This window comes from Struthio camelus, chromosome 15 (assembly GCF_040807025.1).
Source record: "Struthio camelus isolate bStrCam1 chromosome 15, bStrCam1.hap1, whole genome shotgun sequence".
NCBI lineage: Eukaryota > Metazoa > Chordata > Aves > Struthioniformes > Struthionidae > Struthio > Struthio camelus.
Window position 1 is genome coordinate 10,301,501 of NC_090956.1, and position 19,846 is coordinate 10,321,346.

Genomic DNA, 19,846 nt, shown 5'->3' on the forward strand with positions numbered 1-19,846 from the left:
TACAGTGTTTTGCACATCTGCTTAATGAGATGGAAAAAACAGATGTAACAGTCTCTACTGATGTGGCAGGATGATAGTAAAAGGAGTCTTTTATATTAAAAACAGTCTTGCCCTTTTGAACCTGTTGAATGCTGAAGTAGAGCTAGACATTGGTTCTGCAAATGATGATTTGATGTTTGCAGCTAAATGATCCTAAACTCATCTCTGCAACTGCTTCCTTGCAGCTCAGAAGCTGCTTTTGTTGCTGTTTTTCCAAAGCTTTTAAGCAGTATCCTTTTTTTTTTTTTTTTTGGTCGTTTGTGTAACAACTTAAAAACTTTTCCCTTAGCAGTCATATTTAAATGCTTTTGGATAACTTTTGCTACATTTTACAGCTGCACGGTCCTGGAGCTCAGTTAAAAAGCCTGGCTGATTTAGCTGAAGAAAGTGTGTTTAACCACATCTGTTTCTGTGTTAACTAATATCTTGTTGGAAAGGATAAAACTGTAGATGCCAATTTCTTCCCACCTCTCTTTTTTTTTTTTTTTAATATTCATATGAATAGGAAAGAAATATTTAAAACTCTGGCCTCTTAAATTATTGTGAATTAAATAGTAAATGCCTTCACACACAGTTATTTTAACAACTGACAGGGGATGAGACTGTTCTTCTAAAATAAGCCATGAGTGCGTTCGTCATGCAATCACATCTCTCAACATTTACTTTACAGTGTTATGTGTGAGGGCTCAAAGATGTGCCGCGAAGTGAGCGTGGGGCTGTCCCGTTCTGTGAAATAGAAGCTATCCCTGAGCCGGTACGGCGGCACCCGAGATGCCGCCTGGGCGCCCGGGCCCTGCTCGCACGGCCCTGCCCGCGCTCCAGCTGCTTCCCCTGCATCCGGCAAGCGGGTTTGCAGCTCCGGCCGGCTGCAACGACTCTTTAATCCTTCTGTATTGGGCCTTCTGAGAAACAGGGATACTTCTTGCCTGCTTCAGAGAGACTGGTGTTGCTAGTTTCTTGATCCTTAGATAAAAATACTGTACAAGTAGAAATTGTCTATAAAAATAGAGCTCACTTCCTCAGGGAATTTGCTTCAGTGGGGACTGTGAGATATTCTCTCTCTAATGATTTATGTTACAAAAATAACTCTGTCCTAGGTCTGCTAACAGAAATTCGAGCCTGGAAAAGAAATCCCGCGGCTAACTCCTCAACCCTTACAGCTGGAATAAACCAACTGTAAACAAAGTGAATTATAAAGGCAACTGAAAACCTGCCCTTCCCTATAAATACAACAGCCTCTCCTCTGAAGTCTGAAAATACTCAGGGCTTTTCAGCCTGACCTAGAGACGCCCGATCCGAGCTTTTCCGGCCTAAACCCAGGGAGCAGGTCCCACAGCAGAGGAGTCCTGGCAGCGCTTTCTCTTCCCGGCGGGATTTCTGCACCACGATAACCACACCGAGGCGGGAGCGATCGCCTGAGCGAGCCCGTCCCAGCCGCGCCGGTCCTGCCTTTGCTGCAAAACTGGACCGCTGCAAGAACATGGCCTTAAAGTCATATTTACGCATACGACTTAGCAGTCGCTGTCTTCCACGCCGGCAGCTGGCTATGCCTCCTCCTCCTCCTCCTCCTCCTCCTCCCTGTTAAGCATGGGGCAGGGAGCGCAACGCCGGCCAGGGCCCGTCTCCCATTCGGCTATTGCTAAAACGCGGTCGATGCGCTGGAAGCGAACGGACCCACCGGGCTGGTGCCACTGGCTGCCGGGCAGAGGTTTCGCGTGAGCAGGAAGCTAGGCTGGAGAAAACAAGACGTGGTGCGTGTTCCCTTAGAGGCTGCGTGCCCTTTGGCTGTGCCTTTTATCTCTGTTTACTATAGAAATAGCTTTAGCCGATTATGCTGCGTCATTCAGTTCCCTGCCAGAACGCGTGTTACGGAGAGTGTGCGAGGGGAAGAAAGTAGCTGTGATTTTAATAACGTAAGCAAGGACGTTATAAATTACATGAAGCAGCAAGGATCTGAGGGTTTTAGATCAAACTCAGCCACTTTATCTGGAGACTTAAGAAAAGAGAAAAAAGCACTTTGACCAATATTGCCAATTAGGGAGCTGCGGGTGGCCTGTTGTTAACCCAGCCGCAGCGCTGAGGACGGGGAACCAGCAGAGGCTGTTTCCGCAGGAAAGCGGGGCGGTAGCGCCTTTGAGGGCACGGCCACCCAGCCGAGGACAGCGGGGAGCTGCTGGCTCCCTCGCCACAGGCGCGAGTGGGGTGCAGCAGATAGGACCAAAGGGAGATTTTGGGGGCAAATAGCACCAAACCGAAAAGGAGCCCGAGCTTAGGAAAATTACAGAGGAGGAGGAGGAGGAGGGGAAGGCAATGAAATCGAAAGCCCCGTGGGCTCTTGGAAGTGCAGAAGCCTGGGAGAGGGTCTCTCAGCTTGCAAACTGCGGATGTTCACAGGCATGTAGGGGCTTGGTGGAGTAATTTAGAGGCTGTTGAGACCAAAGTCATGGAGAGGGGTGGCACCCCCGACCCTCTGGTCACTAGCTGGCGGACCAGCTGTCTGCCATATCCGTGACAGCCCCGTTCCTGGTGGAAACTGCAGCACGCAGCTGGGTGTAAAGGCAAGCAATCAGTGTTTGCTGGTGTCCAGTTCAGCTGCTGGAGTAGATCCACTTCTCAGAACTTGGCCTGGACCCTCAAACACAGGAATTTACCCACTCTTCACCTCCTGCCCAGTGTGCTGCTCTGCTGCTGAGGCTCTTGCACCACTGCCTGCTGCCCACCCTTGGTCTCCCTCTGCGCCACTCGCTGGCACAGTCCTGCCCATCGCCCCGAACTTTCCGAGTCCAACCATGGGCTTGCCTAGGCTGGGACAACCACCAAGGCACAGAAAGGCCTGAAAACCACTGAGGGAAACTGCGTTTCTGGGAAAGCCGCAAGGAGACGAAGGCGTTAGGAAAGGAGGCTCTGGAGGAGCCGCTGCCCGAATGGCTCTGCTGGAGGGTGCTGCCGCCGAGGGATGACGCTCGTCCCATGCCGCCGAGGGCGGCTGGCCTTTGCGAGCTGCCAGCAGTGGAGGGCAAGCACTGTCTGGTGCGGCTTGCCATTTATGAAAACATCTGGAGATAAAAAGCTTATTTTTAGGCAGTGTGGTAGCCGGCTATTCCAGCAGGCTCAAGTGATGCTGATAAGGACTTGGCACATGAACAGCCAAGTAAGACATCTCGTCTTATCTCACGCAGCCACTTTACTTCTCACTTTCCCCCCTTGCAGCAGGAAGCATTGCCAATTGCTTTGGAAGGACTCAAATGAAATCCTTTGAAGTCACCATCAGATTTCTTCCCTTCCCTTCCCTTCTCCACTTTTGCACAGTGGTCCTCTCTTCCGGGTCACTGTGAGGCGAGAAGCAGCTGAAAGCATTTGGCGAGGGTTCGAAACGCACATGCAGACATGTTATTTTGAAAACGTTTAGCCCTGACACCGATTTGTCTGTGAAGCTGCGGAACCGCCTGGCTCCGCGGCAGGTCGATTTTGCTGCTCACAGGCTGCTGGTACCGACTCGCGCGCGTCTGCCAGACGTAGCCGATGATACTCCCAATATGCAGCAATGTAAGAAAGAGCAGAAATCTACCTTAACAAACACATTCTGCATAACCAGTTCTAATTACATCGTTTTCTGTGCTGAAATGTTGCCTTTGCAAGCCCGACCATCTGCACTGCAGCCCTTCCGTGTGGGAAGTGTGGAGCGTGCCTTATCACGCAGCGCGTGTGCGCCGCAGAGGACAGCCAAAGGTTACGCTGTCATCGTGTCAAATGGCTCTGTTTATTCTGACTGCGGGAGGAGCGAGCTTAATCGAAGTATCAGCCATATGCAGATTTGAAATTAGATTTTACAATAACCACCTGTCTGCTGTGCAGAATCCATCACATTGGCTGGGTGTGAGCTATGTTTGCAATCGAACGTATTTGTTGAGAGAATTTAATCTAAAAGCCTTCAAGCAACAGTGTAAAAGGCTCCTAAATACATGTTTATGCATGAGTGTGTAATGGAAACGCATCAATCTCATGGCTTTGTGCTACTGTCTGCTACCAGAGGGCATGAATTCATTCCATGTAAAAATCAAGCGCATCACTGAAGCCTCCTATGACCTTAATTCTCTTGCTCTTGTTTTTGGGTTCATAGTGCTTGTCTCTGTTGTCTGAAGGGCCTTTTGCCTCAGTAGGAAGGAGAGCATCCATCCATCTGGACATGCCAGAGATGCCACAAGGATCTCGTTATCGGTAAGGGTGTGACAACTGGGACAGCACTGGATCTGCCTTTTGCTGTCTTAAATTTTTTTAAAGGTGTAAGTACAACCATACACATAATTTTTACATAGTGCTGCGTGCCATGGTTATTGCGACTCCCAGCACCATGGCTTTGAGGAGTCAGAAAACTCTGCCTTAAATATTCAAGCTTCTCTGCATTCTGTTATAACATGAAAAAAGCCCATGTGTTCACTTATTGCAAGCTGCATTAAGGCGCTGGTGAGTCAAGATGAGAAGAGCAACAATATTCAAAGTGAAGGCTGACATCTTACGCACTAGGTTTTGGAAAGGATCTCACTGTGGTATTGAAAAAAAAAAAAAGGAAGACCAAAAGATTGATGAACAACTTGCACCACGGTGTATAAGTCCTACTTTTTTCTTTTCTGTCTTGCTTATCTCCACTGTGGTAGTTATTTTTCTAAAGCAGTAGCTGCCTTCCCTGGGGAAAAAGAGAATGTGCTTTTAAGTCAAAATAAACTCCTTCCCACGGAAGTCAATGGGAGTTTTTCACTGAATTCAATGAGAACTTAAAACGGGTCATTAAGTGAGATGAGTAGTGTAAAAGCTTTCCAAAGCCATGCGGTCCCAGAGACTCCCTCGTTACCACAAGGGGCAGTAGTGACCCGCGTCCCTAGGTTGGCCAACACTTGAAACTGTGAACATCCTCCGCCAGAGCAGCGACGAGCTGCATTGTAACGGGGTTGTTGCGAGTCAAGGAAGTGCCTTACAGCACGCGAATCAAAAAATGAGGCAAAAAAAGGAAAACCATTCAGCTGAGCTGAACTTGAAACTGCTGCCACTTGCCACTGCGTGTCTGCGTGGGGCATGCTCGAGGCTGGCCACCACAGTCCTGTTGCCTTAGATCAGTACTGCTCAAGCAGGCCCTTTGTACGACCCACAGCCAGCACTTTGGACAAGCTAGGTGAGAAGAAAATCTCTCTTAATGTATATTGGTGTCAAGGATAGGAGCTCGGGAAGATGATGCGTTGCATTGGAAGATGTCGGTATTTCTGTTCCCCTCAGAGCTGGGGAGGATGCAGTTATCTGCCGGCATCTCCAGTCTCCACCTCTCAGAAACAGTTTCCCATCTGAGGTGTGTGTTTGTGCTGTGGGAGCTGCTCATGGACAGGAGACCTTGTGTTCCAGGGAGCTGCGTGTCCTCCTGGTGGAGCTGACCCACGGCCCAGAGCAGCACGCTGGGCGCTAGAGCTTCGACACAGAGCTGCACCAGGCGCTACTGCAAATCGCCATGCCAGGAGGGTGCAGAAGCCCCGCTGCAGCGTCTCCTCTAAAGCCGTGGACAGGAGCCTTCATGCTGAGCACGGCTTAGGGAAGCCTGTAATTTGCGCGGTACCAGGGCGCTGCTCTGGAGGAACAGCCCCAAATCGCCACCTTCCCTGCTCTTTCCAACGGTTTGACCTGCCTCAAAATTGAACAGGCTCCTGCTTGACCTCCCTTTAAACACTAGGCAGCTCCAAGCGCTGTGCGGGTGGTATCCGCCCCGAAGGGCCGCGTCCTTCACCCTGCCTCCAGCCAAGGCGCCGCCGCCGCCGCCGCCGGGGCCCCCCCGTCCCGTCCCGTCCCGTCCCGTCCCGTCCCGTCCCGCCGGCCGCGGGTTTTCCCGTCCCAGGCGGCGAGCGCTCCCCCGCCCTGAAGTTCGGGCCGGGCCCTCTGGAGGTCAGTGTTCGCCCGCGCTGCGCCGCCTGTTGCGCCCGCCGCCGCGGAGCCCCCGCGCCGGGCGGCGGAAGGCGCTGCCCCGCCCGGGGCCGCACCGCGCAGGCCCCGCGGCCGCGCAGCGCGCTGCGGGCAGGGGCGGCCCCGCGGGCTCCCGGCGGCGCAGCAGCCGCCCCCCCCCCGCCCCCCCGCCGAGGATGGCGTACCTGCAGGTGGGTGCGGAGCGGCTCCGCGGCGGCCGGTGCGCCCCGGGGCAGCCGCCGCCGCCCCGCCGGGCGCGCACCCGCGGGCTAACGTCGGGGAAGGGGGAGCGGCGGGGCGCGTGCCCGTGGGGAGGTCGGGCCGCGGCGGGCGAGGACCCGGCTGCCCGGCGCCGCGCGGGTCGCAGCCGGCGGCCGGGGCCGGGCCGGGCTCGGCGCTGGCCGCCGGTGCGGTGCGGTGCGGTGCCAGCGCAGGCGCCCGGGGGCTGGATGGGCCCTGGCCGGCAGGGCAGGGCCTGGCCGCGAGCGGGGCTGTTCAGGCACGGAGGGCTCCGCTGCCAGCATCCCGTCTCCCCTCGCTAGCCCTGCAGGCTACAGCCGCGTTTGAAACGTCCCCGGCTATCGCCGGAGCTTCACCCGAGCCCGCGGTACCAGCGGCAGCGAGCAGCCGCGGGTGCGCTTCCCCCGCGGCGCAGCCCCTCGGTTCCGCGTCCGCCGGGGCGGCACCGGCTCGGGGCAGAGCTCCCCACAGCTCCCGTCCCGTCGGGGCCGCCCCGCCGCCGCGGGGTGGGGGGGGCAGGTCCCTGCTCTTCCCCCCCCCGGGGGGGGAGCGGCGGTTGCGGGCGGGCGGGCGGGCGCTGCCCCGACGGGGCGGGCGGGGCGGCGGGAGCGGCCATGCGCAGCCGGCCCCGGCCCCGGCCCCGCCGCGGCTCGGCGCGGAGCCCCGCCGAGGATGGCGTACATCCAGGTAGGCGCGGCGCCGCCGCGGAGCCACCGGTAGCGCTGCCGTCGGGGGGCGGCGGGGGGGACGCGCCGTCCCCCCCTGGGGCTGGCGGGGACGCAGCGGTGCCGGTCTGGAGGGCGGGCGGGACACCCCGTGCTTCCCACCGACCGCCTGGTAACGCTAATGAGTTAATTAGTTAAGCAGGCCTGGCGGGCAGCTGTCGTTTCGTGGCGGTCTCGGCTGGGGTGTTTTGCGGGTTTTTGGATGAAGGTTTGTGCGTGGCCCCGAGGTCCCCAGCCGGGTGACGCTTGGGTCGGCGCCGCGGGAACAGCGCCATCTCCGTGACCCCGCGGACCAGCCCTTCTCTGCGATGCGTCCCCCCGCCGGGGCGCGCGCGGCGCGTCATTGCATCCCCGCTGCCGGGACCCCCGGCGCCTGCGGGCTGCTGCATCCCCGTGACCCTCCGGCGTCTGGCGCGTCATTGCATCCCCGCTGCCGGGACCCCCGGCGCCTGCGGGCTGCTGCATCCCCGTGACCCTCCGGCGTCTGGCGCGTCATTGCATCCCCGCTGCCGGGACCCCCGGCGCCTGCGGGCTGCTGCATCCCCGTGACCCTCCGGCGTCTGCCTGACCTCACCCTCTGCCCCGCGCGGCGCGGATGCTCGCAACTGTGCGTGTTTGCTTTAGTTTCACAGGTCCGTGCGTCAGTGTGTCGTGTGGCACCGCGTACTCGCCTGCCTCTTCTGCGCTATAATGTTTAGTTCTTGTCGTTTCAGTCATCAGTCGAGGTGTCTGGGTGGTCGCGCGGTCGCTTTGTAACGGTGTGTGTGGTACCGCTGCCTGCGCTCCTGGGCCCGATGGCGCGTACGAGCCGTTTCACATAAATCACTGCTGACCATAACCAGCGCGGTTGTTTGCCAGAAGCCTGCTGAGGTCCCTGCAGGCCACCAGGAAATGCCACTTTCCTTCGTTCTGCCAGCACGTGCCGTGGCATTTGGCTGTGGCACGCATCCAGCGGATTCATTGTAGAGCAGTCTAAATATTCTTGTTGCAGCTTTGCTAAACCACTGTCGCTTTGGCTGCAACTTTACATGAACAAGGAATGATAAAGCCCGTTAAACCATTCAGGATTTTCTTAAACAGTTGGTCCACGGGTATCTCATCGCTGTCTTGTCACATTGCACCACAGCATTTGCAGTCCCTTCTTCATTTTGGTTTCCAACAAGTGATGACCTTTTCAGCAAGCCCTGATTTCTGAGGAGTTAAAAAGGAAGGTTTTGGGCTGAAATATTGTCCATGGCAATATTCTTAGAAATAAATTCTACATCCTAGCTTCTTCATAACAGATTGGTGTTGTCCATAGTATGAGCATGAAGTTAGAAACTTTAGAAACTTTTTACATGCGGAGGCATGTGAGGGGTGTTTTTCTCTATATTTTTAGGATTCCCCTTTATGGGAGGACAGCTAGGGCAACTAGAAAACTCTTGGACAACAGCAAGAGAAGGAGCTAGGAAAGACATTTCAGCAGATGTCCAGAATGCTACTAAACCTCCAGTTGTAAAAGAAGTAGTGCAAATAGAATGTTCCAAGGATGGCTTTGTGGTTAAAGCGCTGTCGTATGATAATTCCTTCTTTTGCTATAGGTTTTCTCTGACTTTGGGGAAGTGGCTGCAATGCAAGTTTTCAAACTGGAGTGTGTGACTCAAGTTTTGAGCGCGTAACTTCGGAGTACTTTTTTTTTTTTTTTATCTGAGTCTGAAGATGCCCAGCTACCTCAAGTGATGTGTACAAAATAGAGAATATTCTAAATTTGTGCCTGTTCCTGGAAATGTGGCTTTTACAGATTTGGTGTTGAAACTATGTTTTTGTGGGCAGAAGCTGGATGAAAGCACTTTCTGCTGTGAAGTGTAACTGGAAGGGATGTGGTTCGCTGTCAGCAGCAAATAGTTGCTGCAATCGGAGACGGGTTAGTTTAAGGAAAAAAAAAAAAGTGGTCACACGTGATACAGGGATTAGCAAGGGGCCACAAGCAGGATCTATACCAGGGATTTTCATAATTCAAGATGGGTTTGGGAATTTCATTTCCCCGCTGGAAGGAGGAGCAGAAAGAGCTTAGAGGGAAAGGGCTGGAGAAGGAAACAGCTGGCGCCCGTTTAGGAGAGCTCTCCTTTCTTTCTCTAATGTATAAAAAGGCATTATCTTGCCAGAAATTAAAGCTTGTCCCAGGCTGGGGCATGCCATGGCAGAAAATTCAATGTTATTTGAGCCCTGCTAACCTGTTTTTTGCCTTTTTCATTTTGTTCCCCTTTGCTTCATCTTGGATGTCTAAAAGGACAGTTGGAACCAATAAATGAGGTGAGTTCATCTGATGATTCACGCTCTGCTCGGTCTCCGCGCTCCATCCTGAGGGGATCATCTGGTGTTTTCTGACTCTTTACTCAGGTCCTAGATACAAGCAGTGCACCATGTTCTGGGGTTGGTGATTTCCCCCCCCCCCCCCCCCCCCCAAAAAAAAAAAAAAAGTTCTCATTTTGTTCATGGGAAGACTATGTGTTTTATTGGAGTAAAAAGAAATGCTCCCAGCTGGTCTAAGCCTCAGAACAAGCAGTAGCAAAGAAAAATATAACTCCTTCATACATAGGAGTGCCTTTCCCATGGGATATTATGGAAACAACGCAGCAACCTGTTGTGCCATAGTCTGGATGGGAATACGTGTGGGTCCACTCACACACACGTGTGTAAAAACAGAGGAGCCCTGTTACGGGTAATAGTAGTAGTGCCACCACAGAAACCTAGGAAATGAAAATACTTTTCTGGCTCAAGTAACTACTTTAAAAAATCATTTAAGGTTCTTCATTTAATTAATCATGATAGCGGAGGGCAGGCAGCTGGATATTATGCCTTTGCTCATCCATTTTAGTGACAAATGTTTAGGGCTGTGATGCTGTACATGTGTGGATCGCACAAATATTGCATGCTGACGTATCTACAGGGGTGAAATGTGTTCCTGTTGCTGTGTTGAGGTTTTCAAATTACATAGGACCTTGTAGAATTAAATTGGAGCTTTTGTTTACCTTCTGTTTTTAATTCCTTCTGTCCTGCATTTGCTGATCTGTTAGTTTGCTGATGTGTGTGAAAGAATAAGCATGTTTCCACCCTAGCATAGTACTACACCATGATCTTTTGTAAATCACCCTCTTGCCAACATACATAATAACACATTGCTGCTAGGGGGAAGATACCTGCAGTGAATGCTTATTTTCCTGTTTTGTTACAGCATCAGTGAAGTTGGGCTAGTAACTGCAGAGCGCTTGTCTGTTGATAAAGATGGAATAAATATAGTTCTTAATGTTCTCTCACAGCAAAACAAACGTAAATACAGCTGAATGTTATTTCTCGCTAGCTATCGATGGGTTGTAATCTTGTGCTTTGGTTTCCAACGGCTTCAGGGTCTGCTCGCTAGGATCTCGGATCTCTTGCTGTGCCGATGGACTTGTAGAAATTGTTGTCAGAAGTGTTTCGACTGTAGCTGTTGTCAAACAAGTGAAGATGAAGTTGAAATCCTGGGACCTTTTCCTGCTCAGACTCCTGCCTGGCTGTAAGTTTAGCTGCGCGATTTTATAGCTGTGCCTGAAGAGTAAGGCTGTGATGGGAGTATCGCTGTGAATCCGTGGTAGGACGCTCAGAATTGGAGGAGGACTCTCCTGCCGAGGGTGGGAACAGGCGGCTCAAGGGCAGGGTGTATAAACAGCAGCCCTCTTAACTCAGACAGTGATGGGAATCTCTGTAAAGCACTCTCCTGGCAGGTGGCACAGGAGTTGCTTTGTCAGCTGATATAGCAAGCTGGTCATTGGTTTAGCTGTGCACCCTACGCTAAAGATGAGACTTTCCATGTTAAATCCTATTTCCTTTTCAAATGGACCATCTATTTGGAGTTTTTTGACTTAGCTGCAATATTGACAAGGTTGTTCTGGAAACTTTTAAGCATGGAAAAACTTGTCCTGGCATTCAGATGATTATAATTCAGCAAAGTGAAGGGCTTATGTGTACTGAAGGAGAAAATTCATCAAAAGTTTAATTTAGCAAGACTTGATCTCCTGAATCATCTTCATACTGTCTAAGATTTCCTCTTGAATCATTAAACAGCAGCAGCAGCAGCAAGACACAGGTTTTATCTGGAGCTTTGATTAGTGTTTTTGCAAACATGTTACAAAGAAAGTCTGTGGCATCTTCCCTATCTTACTCTTCCTCATTTAGGAAGGAATTCCTCATTTCCTCATTAGTGAAGGCAGGAAGAGAGCAGAGGTCTCCTGTTCTTCAGTGGCTGGTCTGTCAGCTGGCTGTGCTGTCCTGCTGCAGGCCAGCTGATGGAGATGCCTGAACTCCTGGTGTGCTCAGAAGCCATGGCCTGGGAGATGCTCTCTCAGTGCTTTGTAGGATGCTGAGATGGTGGTACCCAGACAGTAAAGGCACTCGGTTAATTTTGTCTCCTCCTTTGAGTACTTATTTTAGTCTGTGTCAGGTTGGGAAGGTCCATGTGTTGGTGCTACGTGAAATAAATTGTCTCATGTTTAACTCAGTCTTGTCCACGTGCTCTTTTGTATCATTATAGAATAGTGTGGAAATTAATACTGAAGCAATAAAGAATAGAGATGTTGGAGATGTTAGAGTGGTTTTTAAATGTGGAGCAGTGTTTTTAAGAGTCTGATCTATGCCCAGAAAAGGATTCACCTGCAATTAATGGGAAATGGAAACAAAATCGATGCTAACTAGGAAAGCATTGCACACAAGAAAGCACAGTGATGAGGTAGCAGTATCGGACATGGAAGGATTGCTGCAGAAACGATTACGTACTTGGGAATAAGTAGCTAGGCTAGTTATGAAAGGATGCTTTAGTGTTTCCCATGTGTGTTCAGGAGCAGAGGGGACATAATGTGCATTTGGGTGTGTAGGGTGATGGGACCTTTTTTGCATAGCTTTTGACTGCTTGATCCTTTTGTGTGGCTTAAGGGGCGTTGCAAGCATTGAAGCGGGCTCAGCTCTTTGTTCCTCTTGTGGCCTTAAAACTTAGCCAGGTGGTGGCTTTGGAGATGAGCTGGACTTTGCCACAGGCAGGGACTATGGAGACCTTTGGACTCATGAAACGCTCTCTCCAGCCTCTATTGTTTTCCCACAGTCCTGCTTCCTCCAAAAGCCTCTACAGTTAATTCCTCGGAAGGACCATAAGCAGAAAACACCATGCTCTGAAAAAAGTCCAGTTCTTTGACCGCATCCTGTTCCTCACTGCCCTTAACCCATGCCTGGCTAGGGCACCCAGTGCCCCCAGCCTTGTTCATGTGCAGAGCTGTGCCTTGGCCACCTCTCCATCTTTCCCATCCAGCTTCGGGGGACCCGGTGCAGTTGGGGCCCTACGGTATGCTGGGTGCCTGGAGGCGATGCCCAAGGCAGGAACCAAAGAGACACGGGGGAAGCACAGCTGTGCTTGGAGTGGCGGCCGTGGATGTCACCGTCTCCTCCGGCACTTGTGTAAATCCTGTGATCTCCAAGCACGTCTGCTAACCCATCTCGTTGTGGAAGTGGAGATCAGCCTTCACTCGCTTAAAATGAGCGCTGACTCCTGTTTCTTTAGCAGGACTTGACCCACGGCAGTGTCAGGGAAGGTGGCAGTGTTTTATGTTTCCAGGGCAACTTTATCGGAAAAATGGTAAGAAATGAGTAGAATGAGGAGGGCAAGGAGAACAGAAGAGGTAGGAAGAGGAAAAGCAACTGAGGGGATGTGATTGAGGGGAAAAAGAGAGAAAATGAACCTGTAGAAGAACAAGAACCTGGAAGATGAAGAGGAAAAAGGCAGGGGACAGAAATGGAGCCTTTTGCTCGCTGATCAATAGGAGGGCCGGACTGCTTGTGCACGTTTAAGGTGGAAATGATTGCAGGCAGCCTCTGTCGATGCAGAATTCAGAAGGTGAAGAAGATTGCTATTTTCATGATGTTATTTTTACACTTTTAAATTCACTTAAGAGCTTTTGGAGGCAGGAAGCAGACTATTTGGAGCTAGATGCGTGAGCAGAGTAGAGGTTGGGAATTGGTCTCAAGGTAAGTTATTTAATGGGTATGTTTCTAAAGTGCTCACAGGTCTGTTTATGCTAATTGATTTTTTTTCTTTTCCTTTTCTCTTCTTTTCTTTTCTTTTTTTTTTTATGGCAAAGAAGGCTTTTAAATACAGTGGAAACCCCTAAAACAGAAGATGAATTTGACAACACCATGTTCTGCGTTTAGATACGTGCACTGAATTTGGGAACAAATCAATTTATTGTATTCCCTGCTCACAGCCTGAAAGTGTTTTAAAAATAGAGCTAGCTTTTCAACTAAGATCTTTCAGTCTTGCCGTTTCTTTGTGCACCCGGGACACTAACTGATGTGATTTGGAGTGCAGTTCTCTGCTTCCTTACTTCCCCTCCCTCTCTCCAGTGAAAAACTGATTTCATGGTCTTCATTTGCCTACTAGTGAACACCTGAATGCCTATGTCTAACAATCCAGCCGTTATTTTTTGCATGTAGGTTCTGCCTCTGGCAACTCTGAGACACGTGATGTCCTGGAAATTCAGGAGGGGGCTTTAAAGCTGCAAGTTTAAGCCCCTCCTCTTGGGAGACTGTTAATTTTTCTCACTCTGAATTTTTTACGGTAGCCTCCAGTGGCAACTTAGAAAAAGATTTTCTTGCTAAAGTGAATCTAATTGTGTTGACCTGAATGCATGGCAACTGCTTGCTGTGATTTTGAGAGTGCTGCTTATATCCTAGTCTCTGCAGAAATCAGCTGGGAGCTAGGGTGTGCGTTGACCCTGCACATTATGAAATATTCTACATGAAAAAGTCAAAGATAAATGGTACATGTTCTGTGAGATTAAACTGAAATCTGAACTCAACTTCTCTTCCCAAAGGTTTTGATTAAACAGAAACAGAGCTACTTTAAACAGAGCCAAAGTTTATTTGAGGAAAAATTATTGTGGCTCAGTAGCAATTTCCTTACTGAAGGTCATCTGTATGTTATTAACTCACTATTACGTTTACCCATTGTAGAACATCCTTAATGCCTTTCTTCCTGATTTGCTTTTCACCCTGCCTTCTCCTCAGTTTGTGCATTTGCTTCTCGAACACCAGTACATCCAAATGCTACGTATGATTGTGTAGACCTGCATTTTGGGATGAAAAAGATATCTGTGTTCCCAGTACTGATTTTATGTCAAACTGCCTGATTTGAACTACCTTTAATGGGCTGCAGAGTTACTCAAATACTGTATGACCTTTTTTAATATATGTTTTTGTTTTGATATTTTTATATATATAGATATAGATATATATTATTTTTTTTTAATCTGAATGAGTTGTGTGACTCAGGGTTGGTGAGATTTGCATGTACTCTGGATCCTGATATGAACTTCAGGGATAGCAGGGTAGATTTGGATAAGAAATTAAAGTTTAAGTCTGTTTGATAGTGGAGGGCCTTTTCTGTCAGTTTGCTGCTTTTTGCAGAATATTTTTGTTGCTCTAGTTCAGTTGTTGATTAGTAAAGGAAATGATTCAACATATTTCGTTTATATCCAACCTACCCATGAGCACAGAAAGAGTGAATCAGGAGCAAAACTCAAAACAATATTCCTGTTTGCTTTGCTCATTTTGTGCTGAGGCTTTCCTTGTGATCTGCTGCTATTTTTCTGGCTAGTGTGTCTCATGGATTAACCAAAAGGCTTATTTTAACTTGATGCAGTAGGTGTCACATCATGTTGTTTGATTTCATTTGCACTAGCAGATTTCTACCAGCCGCTCGCCAGCGAAGGTGCAGTCGGTCTCTTTATCTTCTGTTACTTCTGCCCTTGCTCTTCTTTCAGGCCAAGCTGAGGGGTCCTGCCTGTTTTTTTGCGCTGCTGCAGTTGTGAGAAGCCAGGTTTTTAAACTGAATTGTTGTGTCATTTAGTTATGAAAACTAAATTGCGATGGGAATTGTATGTGAACTTTTTTTATGATCATGGTGTGCTGTTCTTTGGTGGATCCTGAGTCTTCTCAGAGATGTTACAGCTCTTGCTCAAGCTCACTTTGTTATTTGGATCCTATCAGCTTCCCTCCTCCCCTCGCCCCCACCCCAGCGAAGAGCCCTAGGCAGGAGAATTACTCTTGGAGAGTCTCTCCTGGTTTATAGAGATGCATAAAAAGCATCCAGGAGTCCTTTAAAAAGGTATATCTAGAAAGAGCTGTTAATGAATCATATTTATAGGATCAAGCTTTGAAACCTTAGTGGTATATTTCCAAAGCAGTATTTTACCGCGAGAGATGTGCGCGGTAGGGTGCGACGGCTGAGCACGGTGCTTTTCCACCTGGTTCATTCCTAATGAAGGCTGCGCTTCCAAGCATAGCCATGAATTTATAGCAGGAAGCTAATTCTTTTTGCTTAAGGATGAATATAATATGCCTGATTGAGATTTGAGTCACGCATGCCTCCGTGGCCCGTGTCGCGCTCTGATAGTGATTCGCCTCTGTTTGAGAGACAGGCAGATGGATAGAGCATCTTGTTTTTGCTGAGGTCTGAAGTCGGTTGCTCGTTCTCTTCCCTGCCAAACAGATTTCAAGCAGATACCTTGCACCTCCGCAACATGCATCCCAGATGAGACCCAGAATATCAGAATACATTTTTATTCTGTATAGAGTCTTTTTACTCGACTGAATCACCCAAAGGTCTCTCGTCATAACAGGATAAGCAGCCAGAATGAGGACAAGGATGGAGACTCTGATAATACGATCAGCGAGTTGCCTCCCGCTCTCCAGGGTGCTTCCCCTGACAGGCGGCGGTCGTCCTCAGATGCATCACGGTCCACTTACAGCCTCACGAGGCGCATTTCAAGTAAGGCCGTCCTTCCAACATTAATGTAATTTTGATGGGGGAAAAAAAAAAAGCACTGTTTTGCCTGCTCTTTCATCTTTTGGATAGGGAGTCAAGTGACGTTGGAGGCACGTCGGTTAAAGTCCGATCCTACTGTGAGGAGCCCTGGGAAAGGGGGCAGCCCTGCTTTTCGTGCTGAAGTGCATGTGTGGTGATTGCACGTGGAAACGGCTACGGGGGCAAAAGCGTAGCCGAGTTTGCCCTTTGGCATAACTAAGGATGCTATTAGTTATTGTTTGCAGTGTCTAACAGTCCTGTTTGTACCTTCTCTCATTTAGGTTTAGAGTCAAGGAGGCCAAGCTCTCCGCTAATTGACATCAAACCTATTGAGTTTGGAATTATAGGAGCTAAAAAAGAAATAGTGCAGCCAACTATCCTGCGAAAAACCTATACCCCAGATGACTATTTTAGAAAATTTGAACCCAGACTGTACTCTCTTGACTCGAACAGCGATGATATGGACTCCTTGACAGATGAGGAAATCTTATCGAAGTATCAGCTGGGCATGCTGCATTTTAGCACTCAGTATGATCTGTTGCATAATTACCTAATAGTACGAGTCATTGAGGCTAAAGATTTGCCTCCTCCCATCTCTTACGATGGTTCAAGGCAAGATATGGCTCATTCTAACCCCTACGTGAAGATCTGCCTCCTTCCGGATCAGAAGAACTCCAAGCAGACGGGAGTGAAACGCAAAACCCAGAACCCGGTGTTTGAGGAGAGGTACACATTTGAAATCCCGTTTTTAGAAGCCCAAAGAAGAACTCTGCTTTTAACCGTAGTGGATTTTGACAAATTCTCACGCCATTGTGTTATTGGGAAAGTGTCGATGCCCTTGAGTGATGTAGACCTTGTGAAAGGCGGACACTGGTGGAAAGCCCTTGTTCCTAGTTCTCAGGTAACGGGATTTATCCGAGTCTTGCTACGATTTTTCTTGCTGTTTATTGTGTAGTTGCTTTGCTTGGCAATTAATACAGTTTCTAATTAGTCATTATCATGTAATTAATACAGCATCTGCTGGGTTGAAATAACGTTGAGCCTATAACCAGTCTTATAACTGTATTACTGTGCGGGAGGTGGAGTAGCTGTGTCCTTTCATATCCAAAGGAGATGGAATGACAAAAGATCCTGTGTCAGCTCTAGTGAGAACAAAGCAGAACTGCTTTGGAAATCTGCAGCTTTTGGGACATCCTTCTTGTGAAGTGATCTGTGTTCATGCCCAGACGCTGTGGTGACCCTGTCCTGTCAGGGTCGCTCCTGTGGTTACTGACGTAACTGTGCTCCGGGGCCTTGAGGAGAACCGCTGGCGTCAGTTCAGTAACGGCTTAGTACAAGAAAGTACCCAGGACGCCAATCCCCTTTGAGAAATATTGGATGCTCCAGGTATTTTGTATCTGTGCCGATTTCTGGCATAATCCACAAGCGAAAAATGGCAAGGTAGTGGTAGATTTGTTTTAATCATGTCCCTAAAGATAATTACACTTTCCATATATATTATATCTGGCCTAAATGGCATTGTTGCATGAATGCAAGTTTGAGCCTGCATTTTGGACTAGATTTGAGTGTCGCCTGGGATGGGGTGGAGAGGGGCTGGGTGCTTTCAGGTCTGCTCTCGGGAGCAGGCCCCAGTCTGTGCCACCACCTCTCTAGCAAGGTCAGAGCTCTTCAGTGGGAAGGTCTGAGCTCCACAAACAGGACCAGAGCCACAGGACCCAATAAAAAGACAAGCCAAGAGCCTGGCATATGTACGCTCATTTTAAACTCTCCTGCTAAGGACAGGAGTGCCGCTCAAGGGTTGGCACAATACAGCTGACTCTCCTTGGCTCTCGCCAGCTGTGGGATTGCAGTTTCCAAGCTTTAGAGCCTTAGCTGAGTCAAAAATGTGCCTGAACTGGCAGTTCACAGTTCACTTTTAGGTGCTCTTGGCAAAAGGGTGGTATAGCCAGCAGCATTAGACAAGATGAACAGTAAATGACTGGCCTCACCTCTAATTTACAGTGTGGGTCCAAGGGCAGAGCACAATTTGGAGTAGAAACTTGTGATCAGAGACCCGTGGAAGTTAAAACCCACCAAGGCAGTGTTTGTGTACAGAGTTAGTTGAGTCTCTTGATCTTCACCTCCTGCTCCACATGCAGTGACTGGAGAGGGCTTTGGGGCCCTTTGCAGCGTGCAAGGGAGAAGAGGACCGAGGCCCCTGATAACGGTGAGAGAGCTGATGAGATTCACTGTCCTAGCAATAGCTGCAGTGTGGGATTAGCCTGACCATTACTCACGCAGAGAGGAAAGCATTAGAAGTTGTGCACAAGTTGTGGGCTCCATGGCTGTCTTTGTGCTGAGACCTGCTTTGCTCCTTAAAGTGATACTGGGAGCTGTGGAAGTGAGGGGGCAGCTGGATTACAAAAAGGTTGATAAAAATGAGAGAGAACAGGTATTTGGGTGCTCCCCTTACAGCCTTTGCCCCTTTTTTCCCCCAAGGGGGTGCTTATGAATGCTTGCAACAAATTTTTTATTTTTGATTTTAATGGTTCATCATGGGCTCTGCTTCGATGTATTTGAGGCTGGAGGAGATGCTCGTTCTCCCCACGTCTATACCCGTGCAGCCTTGTTGGTTTTGGTTGTCTCTAGCTGTGTGAGAAATGCTTCTCTGTATTATGTATTTCTATATTAGTAACATGGATTTATTCTACAACTAATACAGGACTTCATTAGTCAAAATCATCTCTGCTTTCCAACGAAGAGCCAGCCCTCCCTCCCTCTCTGTCTTTCCAAAGTTTCATGGAAAGCTGCTGTGGTTTGTAACAGTGCTGTCTGCTTAACCAGGATTCAAGACAAATTATTTATACAGAAACTGGCATTTCTCGTATTTCTAAAATGAAGGAGAAAGAAAACTCTCTTTCTTTGAACAGGCAAACCTAACATTACAAGCCTTTTTCCTGATGATAGCAAGAAGAAAAAGGCAATGTTTAATTCAACTGAATCAAGATGTGAAGGACTTCTTGGCTAACGTGCCTCGTTTTTCTTTTCTTACTTCCTCGTTCTTTCTTGCTGGGCCACAGCTAACTGGCAGACTGGGACTGCAAAGAGAATAACCATCCTTCTACTAGAATATCCGGGGAGAATGTTTTACATGATATTCCCATGTTTTCTCAGTGATACAATTTTAAAGCTCATCGAATAAGATTTGTTTTCTCTTAGTGGTGATTAAAGTTAAATGAATTGATCAAAGGGTTAAAATGAATTCTGTAAGAAGTAAAACAATAGAGCTTATTACTTTGAAATACTGCATATTAGTGTCTTTCAATACATGGTAATACATGTGTTAGACATTTGTATTTTTTCAAATAACTAATTGAAAGCTGCTGCCTTTGGAACAATAGATTTGACATTAAAACATTTTTTTTTCTTATACCTTTGTCTTGGTTAGTTCAGGGACAGCTTTTTAGAGTGAAGCTGAATCTGCTCTTAAGTGTATTTTCTGTTGTGAGCTCATGATAGACTGGGAGGAAAAAGAAATGTACATACAATAGAAATTTATTTTGCGTAAAGTATCCTCAGATTCTCGAGAGCAATGCAAACCTGTGGCGGTGCATTTTTGATCATTAGCCAGTGCAGATTTTGATGGCTGCGGTGGCTTTCCTGGGGCTCTGACAATTTGCAGGAGCTGGCAGCACCCGCCACCCCTGGGGACGGAGATCAGGCTGAGGAAAATCCTGAAACAGGTACTCGTAAAAGCAGTAATAGGAGGGAGAGAAAAATGGAGGCATAGATGAGATATGTAAAGGCAAAAGGCCCAAAACCTGTGGTTTTTGCTGACGCTTACAGACAGAAGCGTGTTGAGCTGGAGGGATACAGGAGGATGAACACAGAGGGCAGGAGCTGCAAGGAGAGACTGCTTCTCTCCATGCTGGGGAGAGAGGGAGGGGGCAAGGCTTGTGCAAGAGCAGCAAAAGCCGCGTTAATGCCGTCGGCTAAGGTGAACATCTGTTCTGCGCTTACTGGATCTGCCTGGAAACCACCGCGCGTGAAGGTGGTT

General features: G+C 48.9%; 1 protein-coding gene across 1 annotated transcript in view; it reads left to right on the forward strand.

The window, feature by feature from the left end:
- The first annotated feature begins 6,834 nt into the window (after positions 1-6,834).
- SYT17 (synaptotagmin 17) overlaps positions 6,835-19,846 on the forward strand; it is a 42,504-nt gene continuing 29,492 nt past the window's right edge. The window contains exons 1-5 of the mRNA XM_068908367.1: positions 6,835-6,906; positions 9,219-9,236; positions 10,331-10,479; positions 15,626-15,774; positions 16,092-16,711. Coding sequence (XP_068764468.1) covers positions 6,892-6,906; positions 9,219-9,236; positions 10,331-10,479; positions 15,626-15,774; positions 16,092-16,711 — 951 coding nt within the window. The 5' untranslated portion in view covers positions 6,835-6,891. The remainder of the gene's footprint in view (positions 6,907-9,218; positions 9,237-10,330; positions 10,480-15,625; positions 15,775-16,091; positions 16,712-19,846) is intronic.